At 49.9% G+C, this 21,024-nt stretch overlaps 1 protein-coding gene across 2 annotated transcripts in view; it reads left to right on the plus strand.

Moving 5' to 3' along the window:
- The window catches only part of Rrbp1 (ribosome binding protein 1), a 66,731-nt gene extending 46,917 nt beyond the window's left edge, over positions 1–19,814 (plus strand). Inside the window, exons 6-24 of one of the 2 annotated variants that reach the window (XM_028757241.1) lie at positions 652–770; positions 2,167–2,320; positions 4,890–5,028; positions 5,920–6,089; positions 6,197–6,231; positions 10,154–10,244; positions 10,942–11,034; positions 11,908–12,000; positions 12,079–12,162; positions 12,293–12,382; positions 12,911–13,003; positions 13,096–13,167; positions 13,794–13,889; positions 15,017–15,100; positions 16,804–16,899; positions 17,557–17,640; positions 17,967–18,065; positions 18,788–18,931; positions 19,279–19,814. In XM_028757241.1, coding sequence (XP_028613074.1) covers positions 652–770; positions 2,167–2,320; positions 4,890–5,028; positions 5,920–6,089; positions 6,197–6,231; positions 10,154–10,244; positions 10,942–11,034; positions 11,908–12,000; positions 12,079–12,162; positions 12,293–12,382; positions 12,911–13,003; positions 13,096–13,167; positions 13,794–13,889; positions 15,017–15,100; positions 16,804–16,899; positions 17,557–17,640; positions 17,967–18,065; positions 18,788–18,931; positions 19,279–19,317 — 1,875 coding nt within the window. In that variant the 3' untranslated portion in view covers positions 19,318–19,814. The remainder of the gene's footprint in view (positions 1–651; positions 771–2,166; positions 2,321–4,889; positions 5,029–5,919; positions 6,090–6,196; positions 6,232–10,153; positions 10,245–10,941; positions 11,035–11,907; positions 12,001–12,078; positions 12,163–12,292; positions 12,383–12,910; positions 13,004–13,095; positions 13,168–13,793; positions 13,890–15,016; positions 15,101–16,803; positions 16,900–17,556; positions 17,641–17,966; positions 18,066–18,787; positions 18,932–19,278) is intronic. The other variant, XM_028757245.1, reaches the window with a different exon arrangement.
- Positions 19,815–21,024: the final 1,210 nt, after the last annotated feature.

A 21,024-nucleotide genomic window follows, 5' to 3' on the forward strand; every position in this document is an offset into this window, starting at 1 on the left:
AGGTAGTACCCTGGGATGAGGGCTTCCATCTCTAGGTGAGTCTAGAGTGATGCTGATTACACTTTCTCTGTGCGTGGTTGGGAAGATCGCATGAACTAGGAGACCTGAACATACACTTAGCCTGGGTTTGGAGACTGGTGACTGCCTGTCTAGACTGACCCTCATTGTCAGAGTCTGACATTTATCTTCTGAAACCTATGCTTGGCTCATTCTGAGCATAACCGCCTCCCTGCTACGTGTCTCATGGGTGCCACGTGGGGTCAGAAAACAAGAGATGAGCCCTCACTCAGGTAGTGGTGCTTTGTGGCCATGTGATTTTTTTCTCTTGGAATAGTATAGTACCTGAGTGGCCTCAGGTGCATATATGTGCATACATCTGAAGCATTGGGTATAGAGGAATGAGGAGTGAGTGGCAGTGAGGAGATGTGCTGTATATGATATGATGGTGAAAGAGGTCCACACTTGTCCCTGAGACCCTGACACTGGAGTGGCACAGTGTGTGGGCCCCTTGTTTTATGAGCATTTATGACTTCTCGTGGAGTAGATACAGCCTCCAGAGCTTCCACTCTGGGCTGTGACCCTGCTGAGGCAGGTCCACAGTTTGTTCTCTATGTGGCTGATGCCCTGATGTTCCTGTTGGCAACTTTTCAGATCCGGACTCTTCAGGAACAGCTGGAGAATGGTCCTAACACCCAGCTGGCCCGCCTTCAGCAGGAGAACTCCATCTTGAGGGATGCCTTGAACCAGGCCACCAGCCAGGTGGAAAGCAAGTAAGCCAGTGTCCCATGCAAAGACTGTGGTAGCATATTCCCTAGGGCTTAGAGTCTGAGTAGACTTAGTAAGTCTTGTGTAGGCTATAGCAGATGAAATCTAGTGCCTTTCTGGGTATGGGGCTGGGTGGTGTCATACACGTGGCTCTTGTATATAGAGCTACCTGTGAGTTTCTACTCTCCCTACATCCAGCTCAGTGTGGGTTCTGAGCAATCAAGTCTTTGGTAGGTGTCTCAGAGCCCTCATGTCTTGATGCCTTAGAAAGAGCTGATGTGTGCCAGCTTGGAGCTGGCTATTGGAGGGGCAGTGGGCAGGAGAAACTATCAGGTGCCTCTCAGTCCTTGGCTAGCATCTTACTTGCTGGGCATAGTGGCACTTTCATCCTCATTCTTATTGCACCCCCTATTTGGGGTACAGGGCAGAGTGTTAAAGCAGATTTGTTCAGGTTGAGAGTGTAGGTGTTACAAGGACCTGCTGGGATCTCTGTCCTCCACTGGAGGCTATGGGACTGAGGAACCTCTGGACTTGTCTCTCATGCCGAATTTACTGATGCTTTTTTTCTGGAGAAATTTCTGTAGCTTGGGGAAATGTCACCCAATTGTCAGCTGCTGCTTGCCCTCAGTTCAGAAACTGCCTGGTGGTGGTAGGGTATACAGCAGTCTGGTGGGTTTTACCAATCCTAAGCAGTCCCAGGTTCCACGCTGCCCTAACCAGGTCACTCGGATCTCTGCACTTATGGTGCATGAGCTATAGACTAAGGAGCCCCACATCAGCTCTCTGCCAGGCTTCTGTCTGTCCCCTTGCCTTATGCTCTTCCTGAAGAGGTAGCATATATGCTAGTGACAGAAGTGGACATTTGATTAGTCTCAAACTGTCCTTTCGGTAAGTTTTCTGAAATTCCTGAATGTTCTTAGGTCCCGAATCCCACTTTAATAAATGGAAAGACAGTTTTTACTAAGTTCCTTGTGGTCTAGCTTTGCATGACCTCCCTGGTCATCTGCTAGGACAAGGAACCAGGACAAGTGCCATCAGTGCCTTCAGGAGGCTCTCTGGACTGGCTGTCATCACATCTGCCAGTGAAACGAGCCCCTTGGAGTTTGTGGGCTGCTGCCCAGACACTGCAGGGAGTGAGTAGAGGTGACACATGTACGGGTCTTGCCTTTGTGTGTCCAGTGGTATCTGGGAGGGGCCTTTTGCTCTCTCTGGTCCTCATACTGTGTTGGCAACCTATTTTTAATAAAACAATAAAGGCCACATGGTTGACGTGCAAAATTCACTTGTATAATGGCTCTAAGACTTGGCCACTAAAATAAGAAAGGGCAGATATGCCAGAGGGAGGCACCAGTTGCCAGGCTCTATCACTGTCCTCAACTGGGACTGGGGACTGTCTTGCAGGCAAAACACAGAACTGGCAAAGCTCCGACAGGAGCTCAGCAAGGTCAACAAGGAGCTAGTGGAAAAGTCAGAGGCCTCCCGGCAGGAGGAGCAACAACGGAAGGCTCTGGAAGCCAAGGCAGCCACCTTCGAAAAGCAGGTCTTACAGTTGCAGGTGAGTAGCAGTGGTAGCCACCTCAGTGCCCACCAGAGCTGTTTGCTTAGCAGGAATGGTGCCTGATCACAGAGTCATCCCTTTCCAGTCACGACAGACAGCGGGGGATATAGTCGGTGTTTGGGACTTGAACCTTGACCTTTGCTTATTAAGAAGAGTAATAGCATACGAAGGATGCTATGTGCTAAGCATCGGTCTAAGTGCTCAGTATCAGTATAAGTCTAATTGTTGTTGTAACCTACCCTGTGAGGTAGGGACTGTTGGCATCTGCCATTTACTCACAAGGAAGCGTGTGTCACAGAGAAGTGAAACAACTACTCGAATTTGCCTGGCCAGGACATGGCAGAGTCAGTATCTGCATCTCAGAGTCTGCTGCATTTATTCTCCTACACTGGCTCCCACTGTGCACTGCAGCCTGCAGTGGCCAGCAAGCTCACTGCCTGCAGATCCTGTGTCTTGGAAGCTGGTTTCTCAAGGGGCTACCCAGTCTCCTTCAGAAAGAGGGAGGTATCCTTATAGCATGCCGGGTAACACTCACAGGGCTTCAGTCAGCCCATGAGCCTATGGCTTCTGCTCCTGATAGCTTGTGCCAAGCCTGATTATCCTACCCTGAGGCAGTTCACACCGAGCTGTGCATCTTCTCTGTTCCTGGGTATGATGGTAGCATCTGTCCTGAAGTGTGACTTTGAGGATGATCTGTGCAAGATTGCAACTTACTTTATAGAAAGGAAGGGCCTCCTTCATTCTGTCCTTCACTGGCAACTCCTTCACTGTGAGTCAACCAGTTCTCAGGAACCAGGGCAGGCAAGGCCCGGTCCCAGAGCATAGGCATCAGGAGGTGGCTCTAACCCTGACCCTAGAGCATCTCCCAGGCTTGACAGATAGGAAGTATAAAATGTTCTTTGAGGTTCTTGATGGCCCCTGTCCTGGCTCCTTGTTCCAGGATGGACTGAAGTTTAAAGTTCCAGCAATGTTTGTAGATGTCCCTACCCAGTTGGTATAGCATAGAACCAGCCTTGGAAATCCTTTGATGTGACCAGCTATGCTGGCCATCTTCTTTTGGGATAAAAAACTTGTTGTCTCCTAAGATGTATGTATGTGCTTTCCACTAAAGTCTTAAAGTTTTTTATTTCTATGGCTGAATGGATTTCCTGCGGTTTGTTGTTGTTGAAACCAGTACTCTAAGTAGTTAATGTTGGCCATAAGTAGAACTGTGCAGGTCCCTGCAGTCTGGGTTGATTCCTTCTTGTGAAAAGTGAGACATAGATAGACTGGCAGTGTTCTTTCATGGGTGACATTTTTGTCTGTCCTGTTCCTGTCAGCATCAAAAGATGGTAAGGATATTAGAGTCCAAGTAGGGAATCAGGCTCCTGCTGTGATGGAAGGGCAGGGGAGACGCAAGCCTGTCCACTCTGAGGCACTAGACCATTCTTTACTGTTGTGCCTTTCCCTTGGAGCTGAGCCAACCTTCTCATTTGAATGTAGAGAAAACCTAAACCCTCAGGCCACCTCCAACTTTCCCTTGTATACTGTTTGCTTTTCTACAGCTGAAGGGGGCATGTCCTGTCCTTAGTGAGAGCTGGCCTATGCTGTCTCAGTGTCTGTCATTAAAGTGTTTGGCCTAGCACACCCCATGCAGACATTGCCCTGAAAGAGAAGGAAAAGTGCTGTTTTCATTCTGTCAGCTCCTTAGAGGGGTTGAAGCATGACCCGGAATCTCACATTAGCTGACTAGAGTTATATGTTGACTGGCCCCTCTCACCCACCCACGCCCCAGACAAACTGAGTTCTACAGAGATCTGGTCCTTTGCAGAATTAGATTCTTCAGAAGGCTTGACAAGTCTTCCCTCCCCAGGAGCCAAGTGTATGGGAATGATTGACAGATGGCCAGAGGAGGATTGGCTGAGATCACCAGAGGCGAGAAAGGCCTTTCAGCTGCTGAGTGGCAACAGAGAACATCAGGCACATAAAGCTTTGTGGTTCTGAACAAGGATGAGGTGGACCTGTCTGTATTGACATGGAAGTCTTCAAGATGACTAAAAATAGGAGAAACTGCCATTTTATGGATCAAATGTGGTTCAACACTTATGGCTTTGGCTGAACTTTTAAGTGAAAACCTAGAAGTGTGCTACAAATGAGCACTTAGCTGTGTGCCTTGCTTATGTGCAGTGCCTCAAGGGAGAGAACTGGCACCAGGGAGAAACTATCCCCCAAAAGGAATACCTCTGGCAGTTGTCCTCCCATTGACGGGGTGCTAGTTGAGGGACTCTTTGTCCAGGTTCAAAGTTATCTAGAAATAGTCTCTTCCTTGTTGAAATTGCATTGGAATTTCAGTTCTCTCCTTCAGTCATGTGGGTTCCAGGGGTTAAACTCAAGATTTATCATGCTTGGTGACAAGCACCTTTACCTGCTGAGCCATGTCACTGGCCCTGAACTTTCTTTGCCCACCATCCAGAGACCACAGTGAATAGGATAGACACATGAAGAGCTTTGTTTCTGCAGCCCCTAAGCTTCGGGAGCCACTGTTCCCCCTCTGCTCCTCACAGCCCTCTGCCCTCTTCCTCCTCAGGCATCCCACAAAGAGAGTGAAGAGGCTCTGCAGAAGCGCCTGGAGGAGGTCACCCGGGAGCTATGCCGGGCACAGACGAGCCATGCCACCCTCCGAGCAGATGCCGAGAAGGCTCAGGAACAGCAGCAGCGAGTGGCAGGTGAATTCAGACTCAGTAGCTCTTTCTTGGGCAGCCCAGACAAGCCCTCTGACCTTGTGTCGCTATGGAAACCTGAGCATAGTGGGCCAGGACTGTCCACTGGCTACAGAGTAGAACCTGTAAGGGCCAAACATCAGGTGAGGACAGTAGGGTAGGCAGGGTAGGGCAGGGCAGGGCCTACAAGGGCTAGATGAGGCTTAGGCAGTGTGTGTGATGAGAATATGACTGTCAGTCACCCATCATTTCTCCTGAGCCCCTGTCATGGGCCCTGGGCTAGCAGCACTGCTAGTCACAAGAACTAGTCACAGCAGTGCCTTATGGACAGACAGTATGTGGAGGGGCAGAAGGTAAATATTGGACTCTCTTCAAGTTCTATTTGGACGAAGCAAGAAGCAACACCTAGGGCTGAGCTGGAGGATCAGCATTGTGGGTGCAGGAGTGTCAGAGACACTGGACCACCTTAGCTGGGGGACTTCTGAGACCACACAAGATAGATGATATCTCCCTCAGAGAAGGCCTAGGGCAGGCCCTTTGGAGGGTATAATCACCAGGTGTCTCATTTCTGCTGAGTCTCAGCTCATATGAAGCAGTATTTTCTAGAGAACGAGTCTTCTGTGGCTTCCACTGAAGATGCTTTGCTTGCTGTTAGATTTCCATCCGTGGTTCATTTCACCTTGTGGTACTCACAGATGTCACTGCCACAACATACTTTCCTTCACCAGTCCACAAGAAAAGCTCCTGGATCAGAAGTGTTTTAAGGCCTCTGCATACATAGTGCAGCCCACAAGGAGGCCCATAGTGCTCTGTGTGTGTTGGAGGAGGGGCCAGCAGCCGAGGTGCCCAGCCAGGCATTTTCAGACGCTCACCTCTCTCCTTGTCCTTCTGCAACAGAGTTGCACAGCAAGTTACAGTCCTCAGAGGTGGAGGTAAAAAGCAAGTGTGAGGAGCTGAGTAGTCTCCATGGGCAGCTCAAGGAGGCCAGGGCAGAGAACTCCCAGCTCACAGAGAGGATCCGGTCTATCGAGGCCCTTCTGGAAGCGGGCCAGACCCAAGACACCCAGGTCAGTCACTTCTCAGGCCTGTCCGAGGAGAAGGAGGACTCCCCTGGTAAACAGCCTTCCACAAAGTCCAACTCCTACACATGTGAGCCTTTTGTGTTTCTTTTCAGGCCAGCCACACTGAGGCCGACCAGCAGCAGACCCGGTAAGCTTCAAGGCAGGTAGGGCTGTAGCTCCAGCTGTAGCCCAGGTTGGCCATGGGCCCCTGGAAGCTAGAGCCTTTCTTAGCTATCCCTTCAGTGACTTTGAAGACAGAAGACAGACTTGGGTAGGAAACAAAGCTGCCTCCTAAGATTTTTGCTTTAGTCTGTTTTACATTGTTACAGCAGAATACATGAGGCTGGGTTTTCTTAAAGAGAAAGCTATTTATTTACCTCACAGATTTGGTGGTATCTAGCCTCCAGTGAGGGCCTCCTCAGCTATCACATCATGGTAGGTAGCACTATGGCAGGAGTGCATGTAAGGAGACTGCTCGTGGTGAAATAGGAAGCCAGGGGCAGGCTTACTGTTTACAGCAGTTTGCCCTTATAGGAACGAATTCCAAGAAACCAGCATCAGTCTCTTTAGGGCAATACTCCCCATGACCTAACTACTTCACCTCCCATTTGGCCTTGCCTCTTAAAGGTCCCACTCCTCCTTAACACTGCTACACACTCAGAAAGCTTCCACAGCATGAATGCCTGGAGGACACACAACAGTGAAACTCTAGTAAGCTCTGTGATCACTCCAGGAGCCAGGCTAGCTCTATGGTGCAGAGGTGTTGTCAGTGTCTACAAGGTGAGGGATTTTTAAGGATTGAGGTCAGGAAGTCAAATGAGGAAATGGACACAGGCCTCTCTGTTATAATCTAGAGCACATTGCAGGGCTGGTTCCTTTGTGAGGTGACTTCCCCATTGGCCAGACTTGTCCTGTTTCCCATGTCAGTATCCATACAGACCCACACCAGGCTATCTCAGGGCTCTTTGGGTGGCTAAGGCCTAAGTACCTGGATGGACCAGCTCAAACCAGGCTCTAGTGCTGTGACCATCGCCTCTGAGCAGATGCCCACATTCTTGGGAGGTGAACCATGGCCACTATGGTCTAGGACCCCAGAGCAGCCATGTGAAGGAATGGTGGTCTTCATCTCCCTGCACATACTTGATGTGTCCTCAGCTATCAGACAGCAAGTCCCCTCATTCTGGCCGTTACTACCAAAGAGTTGTTTCCCCGTGTGCTTTGTAGCAAATGCCACTGCCCATCCACAGCCTGACCTGGGCATTCAGCCTGGCTTTGTAACTGCGGCACTTAGAGGGAAACCTGGAACCCACTGGAAGACCTAGAGCCAACCCTCTCCATCTCCTTTCTCAGAATGCATGGATGAACCTTGTTTCTCCTGATGATATTTACAAGAGTAGAGAGGCTGCCTTCATTAAGGGTTTTCTCTTGTATCTTAAGACCAGATTTTTGAAGCCTGACATGGTAAGATACACCTGTAATTTTAACAGTTTGAAGTTTGAGGCAAAAGAATTACAAGGTCAAGGCCAGCCTGGCCTACAAACCTTGTCTCAGAACAAACCACCTGAGATTTTTGTGTCATATACTAAATTACTAAGATAATTCAGTCATTCTCCAAATAAGAACTCTTAATGTCTTGCCTGGTGTTGGTATGTCCAGCAAGAACTGGTTGGTTTCCTTCTGAAACAGTGTATCTGTAAGTTGCCTGGGTGGGGCCATCCTGTTCTGAACTGGCATATCAACCCCCAAATGTTCTGAAACTTTATAGCAGCTGCCTAGGAGGTGAAGGTCAGTATGTCCTTGCCAGTGACCTGTGTTCTCTGCTTCTTCAGGGTCTTACTCTGGCATGTTCTAGGGTGCTTTGCTGGGAAAGACTTGTGTAATGCAGGGATTAGAGGGAGTATCTGAAGGAATCCCACTTTGAAGGTAGAGTCAAGGTTCCATGGGCCTGAAACCCATAGCCACAAAGCTAGCTAGAGTCTTCAAGGCCAGGTCTGGTGTATTCAAACTGAAAACAGGAAACTGCCAGACTGAGTCCATTATTGAGGTCAGGATGGCCATGTGTTTAGCCCATGCTGACTTTATAGTTGATGTGAGTGTGAATAAGAATGGTAATTTCAAAAAGCTTTTGACTATGTCCTCCCAGAAGAAACATGGGGTCTGACAGTCAGATCCCTGCATCCCTTGACCGGTGGCACCTTCTCTCTGCCAGGCTTTCCCTGACATCTCTGAGTTGCTCAAGATGTTGATTCAGAATGTCATTGACCACTTCTGGATGTTAGATTTCACATAGTCTGGGTCTTATCATCTGTTCTACATTCTAGTGCAGAGGGTATCACATTAACATGTCCCTAAGAGTCTTGAGTATAGCTTTTATTTCTGAATGGTGAATGTCAATGAAGCTCAATCTATTGCATCTGGAGAGCAGTAGAAAGGTCCCATAGTGTGAGAAGTTGCCTTCAGCTGATTCCATAAATCTCAGTTCCAGAACTAAGGAGAAGGAGCCTTTTATTTTTATTTATTTATTTTTTTTTTAATTTTTTATTTTTATTTTATTTTATTTTATTTTTGCCATGGTGCTCTTTCCTCTGTAAGAGCATTTATTTTTTTACTCAAATCGTAATTAATTCACACAGGGGTTATAAACACAGAAAGGCAGGACGTGGGGAAGGGAATGACACTGGAGTGTGGGTGTTCAGGGGGAATACAGATATCTTCAGAACCGGGTATCAGCTAGGTGAAGGTTCAGGGGACAATTCACTATGACTCTGCCTATGACTCACTTGTCCTTATCTAAGTTGGTATTGTCTGCTAAGGCTACCTATTTACAAGGTCTATGACTACTCAGGCTTATAAATTTTCACAAAAGCTGCCTGTTGACATTAGCTTATAGCCATCTGTTTCAATGTTTTTCCACTTAGACCCAAGACTTGGTGTTAGTATACATGTATGACAGGCCTATTGCTGATTTTAAGCCTATGGCTGATTTTAGGCCTACAGTGTGTAAGCAGGGCTGCCCCTGACATCTCCTCCCTTCTCTAAGTATAGAAGGGCTGTGACAATTCTAAACTTGCGAAGGCAAGGATAGAGGCCTGACCTCCAGTATTTGAAGGGGACCTTGTAATGGCTCCAGTCTCCCTGTTGTCCAGTGAGGCATGAGGGCCATACCCGTCCCGATGTCTTTTTCCTGGAGAGGGGATACTTTTGACATCAACCCCTATGCAGTGAGGCTTGTCCCTCAGGGAACCCAGATAGATATTTTTATCTTTTATTTATATTCCCTTGCAGTGATTAGCCTCACAGCCTAAGCAAGAATTCAGATTGCCTGTCAAAGGGGGTTCTGGGTGGCCCCTCTCTGCTTGGTCTAGGGGCAGAAGTCCCCACTTTTAGGTTGGGTGGAGATGGGTTTTGGAAACACCCTGTATAAAGTAACAACCTCATCTTGAGTCTCGTGGTCCTCCATAGCTAACTAATGATAATGTATCTGAGTAGGTTTTGCTACCAAATTATTTATCTGTTGTATCACAGAGTTAGTCCGCCTATTTGAGGGCCAGGGACTAGCAGAAAAAAGTAAAAAGAACCCAAATAATGATCCCAAGATGGAAGGAAATAGGGTTGACAACCTTGGAGAGGCTGCAAACCAATTCTTTTACCAGCATTCATCTGTCGAGAAGGAGCCTTTTAAATCTCAGAAGAATTAGAAGTTAGTTGAGATCTCCTAAGAGTAGTGGTGTCCAGAGTTCAGTGGGTAATGTGACAGCACTGCCCTGAGTCCTTACTTAGCACGTTCTGAGGGCCATGAAAAAGAGTCAGCTGTCATGTTCTGTCATGCCAAAGTAGGACCTGGGCTGCAAGAAAGAAGGTCTTAAAAACACTACTTTTGGCTCTCACTTGGGTCCACGCCCTACTCTTGGCACTTAAGGTGAGTAGAGAAAGACTCTAGGCAACTGCACAGGCTTTTCTAAAAGCTTGTGCCCAGGCAGATGGGAGGGTGCTCAGCCTGGGCCAGGCTCACAGGCAGTGAAGAATTGAGTTCTTGGAGCCAAGACTGAAACTTCATCATGTCCACCCAGTCTCCAGGAGCTGGAGTCCCAGGTGTCGTGTCTGGAGAAGGAGACCAGTGAACTCAAGGAGGCTATGGAGCAACAGAAAGGGAAGAACAATGTGAGTGGAGGGTGCCTGCACTGGAGTGGGATAAAGGGGCAGAGAGAGGAGGCTATGGGCAAAGTCCTCCTGTAATCACCCAAGGACACTTCCGTGTAGGCCACCCAGGCTGCACAGGACCTAGCTTTGCCTCCAGCTCCTTTCCCATTGTTTGTACCAGGAATTCAGTGTGTGAACCTCTCTTTTGCCTCTCTACTCTCACAGTCCAGCAGCTGTCCCATAGACTGCCTGAGCATGGAGCCACCTCTAGGCTGGGGATGCAATGTGCCACATCTCCCGAGCTTGAACTTGTCATAACCAGGGCATAATCATTTCCAAGTGCCCTCCCACGGGGACTGGAGCGTCCCAAGGGAGTCTCCAGGCCAGGGCTGTGCCAGGGACCAGTTTCCCATTTTGGGGGCAAGAAAAACTTTCCTATGAAGAGACAAGCTAGCTCCCTACTTCATCCGACCAGTGTTTCCTGAAAGGGACAGGGTGCTTTACATTGTGCCTTGATAATTTCTGCTTCTGGCCACAGTACTTGTTGAGCACTTCCCCTGTGAGACCATGTGCACATAGTCCGAGGAAAGGGTGCCCTGGTCTGGGATAGGGAGGTTCCATGGGCCTTGCCTTTGTGACACCAGCTTGAGGCAGCCTGTGGGGACTGTACTGTGACTCACCCTGTGTGAGCTGCTGACTTTTCTCTGGTTCTCTCTAGGACCTCCGGGAAAAGAACTGGAAGGCCATGGAGGCACTGGCCTTAGCTGAGCGGGCCTGTGAGGAGAAGCTGCACTCCCTGACCCAGGCCAAGGTCAGAGCACCTGCCCATCCTGAGTTCTTTGATCAGGCCAAGGCTGGAAAATCAGTACCTCTCTGGTTTAGTCAGCACCATAAAACACACGTGGACAGGATAGCATTGGCCTCAGAGTGTCTCCTCTGTCTAGCATCTCCCAAGCTCCTGTGTCTCCTCCTCCCTCCTCCCTCCCTCCCTCCCTCCCTCCCTCCCTCCCTCCCTCCCTCCCTCCCTCCCTTTTCATTTTTCCTTAAGATGGAGGAAAGAGCCGGGCAGTGGTGGCACACGACTTTAACCCCAACACTTGGGAGGCAGAGGCAGGTGGATTTCTGAGTTCAAGGCCAGCCTGGTCTACAGAGTGAGTTCCAGGACAGCCAGGACTACACAGAGAATCGCTGTCTCGAAAAAACTAAAAAAAAAAAAAAAAAAAAAAAAAGGTGCCCTTAGCTGCCTCTCCTCTTTGGAGAGGAGCACACACTCTGAGCAAGCCCAGGGTTATGTGACTTTTGTGTAGTTGTTTATCCTGGGCTATAGTGAATATTTTTGCATTTCTTGGGCCCTCTGAAATTATAATGCTTCTCAGGGAAATGATCTTAGCAGTGCACATTTGGGCAGAAAAGTCCTCTAGTGCCCTGGTTACTCAGGAGCCAGCACCTTCTAGCCTGCCCCACCCTGCCCTAGTTCTGTACTTGGTCTTTGTACATGTATGTATATTGTATATTCAACCTGCAAAGGCAAGCTAATGAGATCTGAGTGTTTGCTGGTTCACACAGATAGTCAAGGGCACAGACCAAACAGCCTAGCCTCCTCTAACCTATCCCTCCCATGTGCTGAGAATGCACTCTTCTGGGGTAGATGCTGAGTGCTTCCCTTCTCTCTCCCACTCTTCAGGAGGAATCAGAAAAGCAGCTACATCTGGCTGAGGCCCAGACAAAGGAGGTCCTGCTGGCCTTGTTCCCAGAGCTCTCCATCTCAGCGCACCAGGTAGGAAGGAGGATGGCTCCCTGGGTCCCCACAATTGTCAGAGAACAATCTGGCCCCACCATGCCTGTTTCCTTTTAGAATTATGCTGAGTGGCTACGGGAAGTCAAAGAGAAGGGCTCTGAGCTGCTGAAGAAACTACCTGCTTCCCTAGAGCCCTCCTTGGTAAGTGACATTGCTGCACACTGGTCTTCTCTGCCTAAGCCCTCTGGCCCCTAGGAATTGGGAGCCCAGTCTTCAGTGAGTTGTCAAGACAGAGGACTAAGTAGACTCCTGATCACCCCTTTGCCCTTAGGACATAGTCTCGAAGTTGAGGGAAGCTGAGGAGACCCAGAACTCTTTGCAGGCTGAGTGTGACCAGTACCGCACCATCCTGGCAGAGACGGTGAGCAACAGGGGCTAACCTTGGTAGTGACTGTGACTTGGTGTTCCTAGGGCACTGCTAGGAGGGAGAGCTTGGGGTCTCTGGGGCAGGAGATAGCAAGGTTCTGTGTGACCTCAAGTAGTCCTGTTGCCCTCTCTGGGCCTCATTTGTTTAGTTGGATGGTAAAGAGGATGAAGAAAGCTCTTGGGTTTTTGTTGTTTTTAAGTTGAAAGTAAGTGGGTTTAGGGTTTGGGGCTTGGAGAGATGGTTTCAACAGGGAATGCCTGGGCAGGCAGGTAGGGGGAAGGGCAAGGTTGGCCCAAAGTGAATGGGGTTGAGCCCTTTGATTACAAGAACAGTGGGAGGAGTTCTAGCAGCTTTATTGGGGCTTTATTTCCTGCTATAGCTGTGCCAGGGCCAGCTTCTTTTCCCCTGTGACACTCAGTTACACAGTCAGTGGGGCACAATAGTGTTGCAAAGGGTCAAGAAGATAGTGTGGGATCAAGCTAAGGAGGAAGAGGGCCTGCCTCAGTGTCGCCTCCCCTCCAGGAAGGTATGCTCAAAGACCTGCAAAAGAGTGTGGAGGAAGAAGAGCGTGTGTGGAAGGCCAAGGTGGGAGCGGCTGAAGAGGAGCTCCAGAAGGTATGGCTGGCCTACGTAACTCCCCCCAAGCTTCTTGGGCCCAGGGTGCCTCTAGCCAGATCCTCACACCTGATTTGACTTCCCCTTTGTAGTCACGGGTCACAGTGAAACATCTAGAAGACATTGTGGAGAAGCTAAAAGGAGAACTTGAAAGCTCAGACCAGGTATGTCATTCTCTTTCAAAGGGTTCTTTTCTGTTGTGCTATGAATTTGCTGTCACGTTCTGACAGCCACACAGAGATGCATGGGTCCTTGTGGACCACGTGTCCATGGAGGCTGTCCTCTTCTGAACAAGAACTTTGTCCTATTTGGCCTAAGTGATGAACTTTTACAGCCTCAGTGGCCTGAGAGCCATGGGCTGTATAGCTCTGACCAGCACTGTGGCTTTGGTTGTAAACTTTAGAATTAAGAATTAATCAAGAATTAGGGGGCCTGCTGCTCTTTAAGATAGTGCAGCAAACTTTGGCCTTCGTAAACGTGCCCTCTAGCCTGAGCTTTGCCAGTATACATCTAAGAACTGTTCTACCCACTTTTCCTGAAGCCAGAGGACTTGGTAGGATCCAGCATGACTGGAATTTCAGTTTGCTGTTCATTGGGGGTGGGTAGGGAGGTGGGAGTCAGGCTCTCTTGCCAGGGATGGTTTCTTTACTGACCTCAGTTTACCCAGTGGCACTTTACCCTTGCTTGTTTCAGGACCAGCCAGAGTTTGCACCTGCAATTCCCGCAATATGGTTAGGGTCCCTGCTGGCCAGTGAGAGACTGACCAGTGTCCATGTCTGTCCCTGTCCAGGTAAGGGAGCACACTTCATATCTGGAAGCGGAGCTGGAGAAGCACATGGCAGCTGCCAGTGCAGAGTGCCAGAATTATGCCAAGGAGGTGGCAGGGGTAAGTAAATCCATATTCCAAGTCCTGGTCCTGAGCGGCCTCTGCCCCAAGAAACGTAGGTTATTCCCAGTGATTCCTTTACTGTTGGAGTGCTTGTCAACAGGAGCCGTAAAAGCTGGGTTTGCAAACTTTCACCTAACACCCTGCACATGTCCCTTTGGGTTGATAGCCCTGGGCATCTTAGGGCAGATTTCAGAAAGGCAGCCCCAAGGCAGGGCAAGGGCAGAGCCTTCTTTATAGGAGTGCCCCTCAGGCTCTGGCTGGCCCATCAGCATGTGACCTCTCTGGCTGGCTTGCTGTGGTTGGTATTTTTTTTTTTTAAGCTGAAACTGGATTTCAGTCAGTCTCTGTCTCCTGATTTTAGGAGTAGAATTCCCAAACCTGGTACCTTCATTCTAGTTTTGATTGCTAACTTTTGCTCTTTAACAAGAGACAGTGGGCAGGTGTCTTAGAGTTTCTGTTGCTATGACCATGGCAACTCTTACAAAGGATAACATTTAATTGGGGCTGGCTTACAGTTCAGAAGTTTAGTTTAGCTGGGCAGTGGTGCCACACGCCTTTAATCCCAGCACTTGGGAGGCAGAGGCAGGCGGATTTCTGAGTTCGAGGCCAGCCTGGTCTACGGAGTGAGTTCCAGGACAGGCAGAACTACACAGAGAAACCCTGTCTTGAAATAAACAAACAAACAAACAAAACCAGAAGTTTAGTTTATTGTCATGGTGGGAAGCATGGCATGCAGGCAGACATGGGGCTGGAGAGGTTGGCTGAGAGTTCTACATCTTGATCAGCAGGCAGCAGGAAGCGAGCTGTGAGCTAATAGGCCTCGTTTGAGCTTCTGAGACATGAGACCTACCTGCTAGTGACACACTTCCCCCAGCAAAGCCATACCTACTCCAACAAGACCGTGCCTCCTAACAGTCACTCCCTATAGGCCTGTTGGGACCATTTTCATTCAGAGCACCAAAACAAGTGTTTCTGAAAGCCTGGGTGTAGGGAATTGTACCTGTAGGGTATCTGCCCCATGCTATGTACATTTCCAGGGCTTGGATTCTATCTTCAGTTTAAGTATAGACTCATTGGAACTTTTGTCCCCTCCTTTACCACTCATCGGGTTGTTTCCCCTGAAGTTGAGGCAGCTTCTGCTAGACTCTCAGTCTCAGCTGGATGAAGCCAAGAGTGAAGCCCAGAAGCAAAGCAATGAGCTTGCCCTGGTAGGTTGACTTATACCCTGGGCAGGGGTGTATGATGTGGGGTATGTGTGTGTGATATAACTTGATGGTGCTGTTTTAATATCCACAGGGAGTCTCTGCAGCCTAGCAGGACATGCCATGCGTTAGTCATGTCGGGCAGGCTAAGTGGGACTACAGCAGTTTGCCTAAAACTCTTAGCTCGGATTGTAGCTGCCAGGGGCTGGGATGTTCACATTCCATTTCCTGTCTTTGGGCAACCCTGGGCCCTGCTCAAGACCATGGGCTTGGGGACCAAGGGCTGTAGGTCATGTAGGCCTTAGTAGCCTGTTTGGTCAACTGAGCGGTCCTGGACATAGGGCCCCTGACATCACAAGAGAATCCTTCATAGCCTTTTGGCATGTCTGTGCTTTCTGCATGTTCCCTGCTTCAATGATGGCTCAGGCCATGGCAGTCTTAGAGTTATACAGGATGACCTGCTCCTTCTGGCCCCCTGGCAGCCACTGAGAGCAGATGAGCCTGTACAGAGATTGAGGAGTTACACTGTGCAGACTGCCTCTTGGAGTCCAGTCAGTTTTTCCAGTTTGCAGCTGCTGTGTCTGATCCCATGTCCCAACTGCTTGGTCTCCCTCTTCACAAGGGATCCTTATCCCTAACTCTGGCAGTAGGCAGCAGCCTGTGCAACTGCAATTTCAGCTATGTTCTGTCTGTCTGCATTGCCATTTTGAAAACCTTGAGGTAGATGTCAACATTTGAGATTTGGAGATTGAACATGTGCTGTCCAGGAGAGCCGCTCTGGTGTGTTTGGCTACCCGCCTCCACACTTTGTACTAAGACCAGCTCACTGAATCCAGACAATCACACCAGAAGTAGATGCTGTCCAGGCCAAGCCTCCCAAATTTAAGGCTGCCACTCTCAGCCATTTGCTAGGTTGGGTCTGGGTGAGAATCCCCCATTCTCATCCCCCAAGGGATGCAGCCCAGGCAAGGCATGCACACAGAACATGTCTGCCAAGGGTTTTTGTCATCTTTGAACTGTGCTCTTTGGTTTCTGCCTCTGGAGCCTTTGGGGAAGGCAGACTTGGGGTGGCTCACTGAGGAAAGCTTAAGTGGAGACTGAGGCCACCCAGATCTCCTAAAGAGCTTGTCCTGAGTTCTGTCCCCAGGCCTTCTGACTGGGACCTTTCCCAAGCAACCTGTGTGACTCTGCTGTCCTTCAGATGGGAGGTCCAGTGGTCTAGTGGACTCCAAGAATTACAAGGCAATAATATGGTCTGACCATCTTGTCTGGGCCCCCAAGAGGCCGTGAGCAGGACACTATATCCTTGAGGAATTGGAATGGGACATGTTGTCAGTTGCCTCTGTTCCATGTGGACTCCCTGGCTTTGTGTGGTTGCTCCTGGGGGAGAGGGATGTTGCCCCACAGGTTCACCTCAAACACATATGGCTCTCATTAGCTGACAGGCTTGTGGCCTCAAGGCTTCTGAGGTGCTGAGTGGAGTATATGGTCCTAGCCTATTCCTATTCCTCCTGCACTAGGGGACTTAAACATCCATCACAGACAGCAGACCTTCACTCTTCCTTACTCTTCCTACATCTCTGGGGAGTCTCTCCCTCCCTCCCTCCCTCTCTCTGTGCGAGTGCATAGGTGCTTGTGTGTGTGCATGTGTGCTGTGGACCTGCATGCCACTGGTGTGCATTTGCACAAACCCACCCTCCCTGTTTCAGGTCAGGCAGCAGTTGAGTGACATGAGGAGCCACGTAGAGGATGGGGACGTGGCTGGGTCTCCAGCTGTCCCTCCAGCCGAGCAGGACCCTGTGCAGGTTAGGGTGATGAGCTGGTCCTCAGATGTGTCCCTAACATCAGGTGGTTCTCGGGTGGGCAGCCTCTGTGCTGACTAAACTGAGTGCAGGTACTTCCAATCCCCTCCGCTAGCCACCTCCCCACCCTGCTTGCTCTAGGTGAGAGTACCCAGAGTGGAAGGACATGTAGTTAAGGGCAGGTGGCTAGGGTCCTTGACCCTTACTGTACAAGGAAGGGACTTCTGGACACATCTGTAGCTTGGGTTTGGGTCTGTAGCCACAAAGGGGATTTGTCTTTAGCTTTACTGGGGCATTGCCAGCCAGACATCTGTCTTCCAGAGTTTTGACCAAAGGGTCTGCAACCAAGAGTAATTGGCAAGAGATTGGGTTCCCGTGTGGGCCATGCCCTGCCTCGTGGCTTTGGGGTCTTTCCTGTCCTGTGAGTCCTGTGAAAGGCTCCTTGAGTGTAGTGTTTCCCCAGCACCTCTTTGCGACTTCTGTTTCTCTTCTGAGTCTGAGGCACTGTCTCCCCAGAAATGAGAGTGCAAGGAATGACTTAGGGCGGAGAAAGGCCCAGGGAATCCTAGAAACAGCTTGAAGGGGGAACCTGCAGTTTCAGTCTTCCCCAGAGGGGCCTCTGCCAGCCTCTCCAGTCACATTTATGGTATCTCCGTACAGTTGAAAACACAGCTGGAGCGGACAGAAGCCACCCTGGAAGATGAGCAGACACGGCGGCAGAAGCTCACAGCTGAGTTTGAGGAGGTTAGGTCCTGCTTAGTGGCCCCAGCCCCTACAAGCTTTCAGGCTGTCTTGAGAGCTTGGGCATCATCTCTGTCCTTCCCAACTTTCCTACTGGGCAGCTGGTGTGTGGGCACTGGTACTGACTGCCCCAGAAGCCTTGTAGGTTTCTGCATCTTTGGGGCATCCTGAAGTCCTGGGTGCCTATGGATTATCTCCCAAGCTTCTTGCCCATGTGGATCAACATGAGCTATTGTCCTCTTAGGCCCTCCCCCTCCCCCAGCCCCTAGGTGAACTTAGCCAGGTTTGACTGCTAGGCCACTCATCCAGATGTGTCCCTCTCTGACAAGGCTCAAAGCACAGCGTGTCGGTTACAAGAAGAGCTGGAGAAGCTCCGTGCTGCTGGCCCCCTGGAGTCTTCAGGAATAGAAGAGGTTACACAGCTGAAGGTAGAGGATGGAGCTGGGGTACACGTTGGATTTGAAGGTCTTCAAAGCTTTGGTCATTGTCTTAGTCTCTAGTCTATTACTGTGAAGAGACACCATAACCAGAGCAACTCTGATAAAAGAAAGTATTTAATTGAGGGCTTGCTTACAGGTTCAGAGGGTTAGTCCTCATCATAGCAGTATCCATGGTGCTGGAGCAGTAGCTGAGAGCTACATCTGATCCACAGGTCAAAGAGTGGACTTTGTATGGGGTTTGAAAGCTCATGTCCTACTCCCAGAGATACAAGTCCTCCAAGGCCACACCTACTCCAATAACCCATACCTCCTCATTCTTCTCAAATAGTGCTACTCTCTGATGACTACAGTCTTGTTCTGGGGGAGGGGCCAATCCAGAGGGAACAGCTCAGGCACTGTCTTCCCTTGCCACACCTAGTGGAAGACACTTGACCAGAACTAAGTCATATCTCAGATACAAGTTAGTGTCATTTAAATGTAAGCTCGATAAAGCTTGAAGTCATGGTTCAGGTGTACACATAGTGGCCTTCACACTGGGCAGGAAGCTGTCCGAGCAGTAGCAGAAGTTGACAGAACACAGGCAGAATTGTCTGTCTCCCAGCCAGCACTATCCAAGGAGATAGCTTCCTGTATTCATGGAGGTCATGGGGCAGCTCTTCCTCCTGGTATAGCGTGTGAGAGCAGACTACCTTCAACCCTCTGGCCCACAGGAGAGACTAGAGAAAGAGAAGAGGTTAACAAGTGACCTGGGCCGTGCTGCCACCAAACTTCAAGAGCTGTTGAAGACAACCCAGGAGCAGCTGACAAAAGAGAAGGACACAGTGAAGAAGTTGCAAGAACAGCTGGAAAAAGCAGTGAGTACTCAATGTTTAGGGGCCCAGGGAAGCAGGACTTCAGAGATAGAGAGCTTCAAGGGGAGCTGACATCTGCACTGCTGGCTTGTCTTCACTTTGTGGAGCCCCTTGTCTGCCTTAGATTCCTCTCATCATAGGGTCACCCCAGTTCCTATGCATGCACCCCTGACCCCTGGAGTCAACTCTGGGTCTCCAGACTGACAGGTTTGCTTTCTCTGAAGTGCTTGTTGATGCATGTGGAGCTTCACTGAGGGAGGATTTATGGGTCCTCGGCACAGGGCAAATGGAGGGGGGTCGGGGGAAAGACCTCTCCTGGTCTTTCCTTTACATGTCTACTTTGTTTGCAGGAGGACGGTAGCAGCTCTAAGGAGGGAACCTCTGTCTGAGTCTCCTCGGCAAACTGTTCAACTTACCAAAATGCCTTACACATTCCTTACAAATAAACCAACCAACACAGCGTTATCCAGGCCCAACTTCCAGTGAAGCCATGGGAGACAAGTCTCAGAACCACAGAAATAAATCTTCCAGAACCCCAGTCTGTAAAAGAACCTTTGTCACATTTGATAAACACTATTCCCGGGAGCAGCCCTGGACCACCTCGAGCAGACGCCAAAGCCCTCATCAACGCTGACAGACCAGGGTGTGCTGGGAGTCCAGGACGCTCGGGATTTATGTCAATCAGTGCAATTGTCTGTATTTCTCAGTGGGGCCGGGTCGGGAAGCAACAGGCCAGGTGGTGAGTTCTCAGAGGCTGCTGAGCAGACTGGAGGGCCTCAGCCCAGCCCAGCAAGGCTGCAGCCCCTCACCCCTGGAAGTTGCCAAGCAGAACTGACATGTGACTGCCTGGATGTCAATGCCATTAAAACCAACGTGTTGCCCGGCACTGGGGTCTTGTCTGATCTTCTGCTGGACCTCTCTCATCTAGCTACTGAGCCTGAGGAAAGCCAAGAATAGCTGTTCCTCGAGACAGATGAGTGTTTCTGAAGGCTGGGACCCTGCATGGAGTCTGAAGGCTTGGAGTCCCCTGCTTCCTGCCTGCCTCACCCCCTCCAGTCACTTCCTAAAATTCCAGTGTTCCCCACACAGGGCAGGGACCTGGATACATAGCCTAAGCTGGGGGTGGGGGACTATTCTTGGGAGAGGTCAACTGCCCTCAAGTAGAAGCCACTCTAGACTTCTGTGACCTCAGAACTGTGAGTTCTTGGTGGCCCAACCTGATGTAGGGGAATCTTGTGCAAGTGGTATATGGGCTTGCATAGAGGGAACATGGAGTTTATGTAAAAAGTAGTCATAGTAGGGTGGGAACCACCAGAAAGTGGCTCTTAGCAGCTCTTGGTTCCTGTGCCAGGCTTCACCCAGTCTTGTCATACTCTTCCAGCAGGCAGTAGTTACCCCCTCACCCCACCCCCACCCCCGCAAACCTGTTATCCTCTAAATCCTAAGAAATCTGACTGGCTGAACATGGCGAGGGACAGTTGACCCTTGGATGCCGCTAAGTCCTCTGGTGTAAGGGTGACTAACTAGAGGGTAAGATTTTTTTACTGCTCTGCCTTGCATCACAGAGCAACTTGGGTGGTAGGTAGCACTCCTGCTGTCACAGGAATCTTGGAATGTCTATGCTTGTGTCCTCTTACCACCTCCTCAACCACAGAACATAAACCAATGTTTTAAGACTACCTGAGACCACATGGCCAAGCAACACTCTGGCCCCAGCTCAGGAAGCACCTTAATTAATGAACAAGGTGATGGAGGAGTGCCCTGGGAGATGGTGGTTGGTTGCAGGTGAGGGAAGGTGGTAAAGAGAAGGTAAGGCTGGAACGGTCAAGGTTATGGGGCTGGGCAGTCCACGGCAGTAGGAGACCATTTTTTTAGCAAGGAGTAAAAAAAACCTTCAAAGAGGCCAAGGGAGAGACAGGGCTCTGAAATGCTTGAGACTTCAGCCCCGTGGTTTTCTACTAGGAGACTGAGTAGAAATAGCAAGACATGGAGTGTGGCCTCCGGCTCTGTACCTCACAGGAACTCAACTTTCCTACTTTTGTGACTCTGTAGTACAGTTCATGCTGTGGTGCCCCTACAGCCACAAAATTTTCATT

This window comes from Grammomys surdaster, unplaced genomic scaffold (genome assembly GCF_004785775.1).
Source record: "Grammomys surdaster isolate TR1022 unplaced genomic scaffold, NIH_TR_1.0 129, whole genome shotgun sequence".
Taxonomy (NCBI): domain Eukaryota; kingdom Metazoa; phylum Chordata; class Mammalia; order Rodentia; family Muridae; genus Grammomys; species Grammomys surdaster.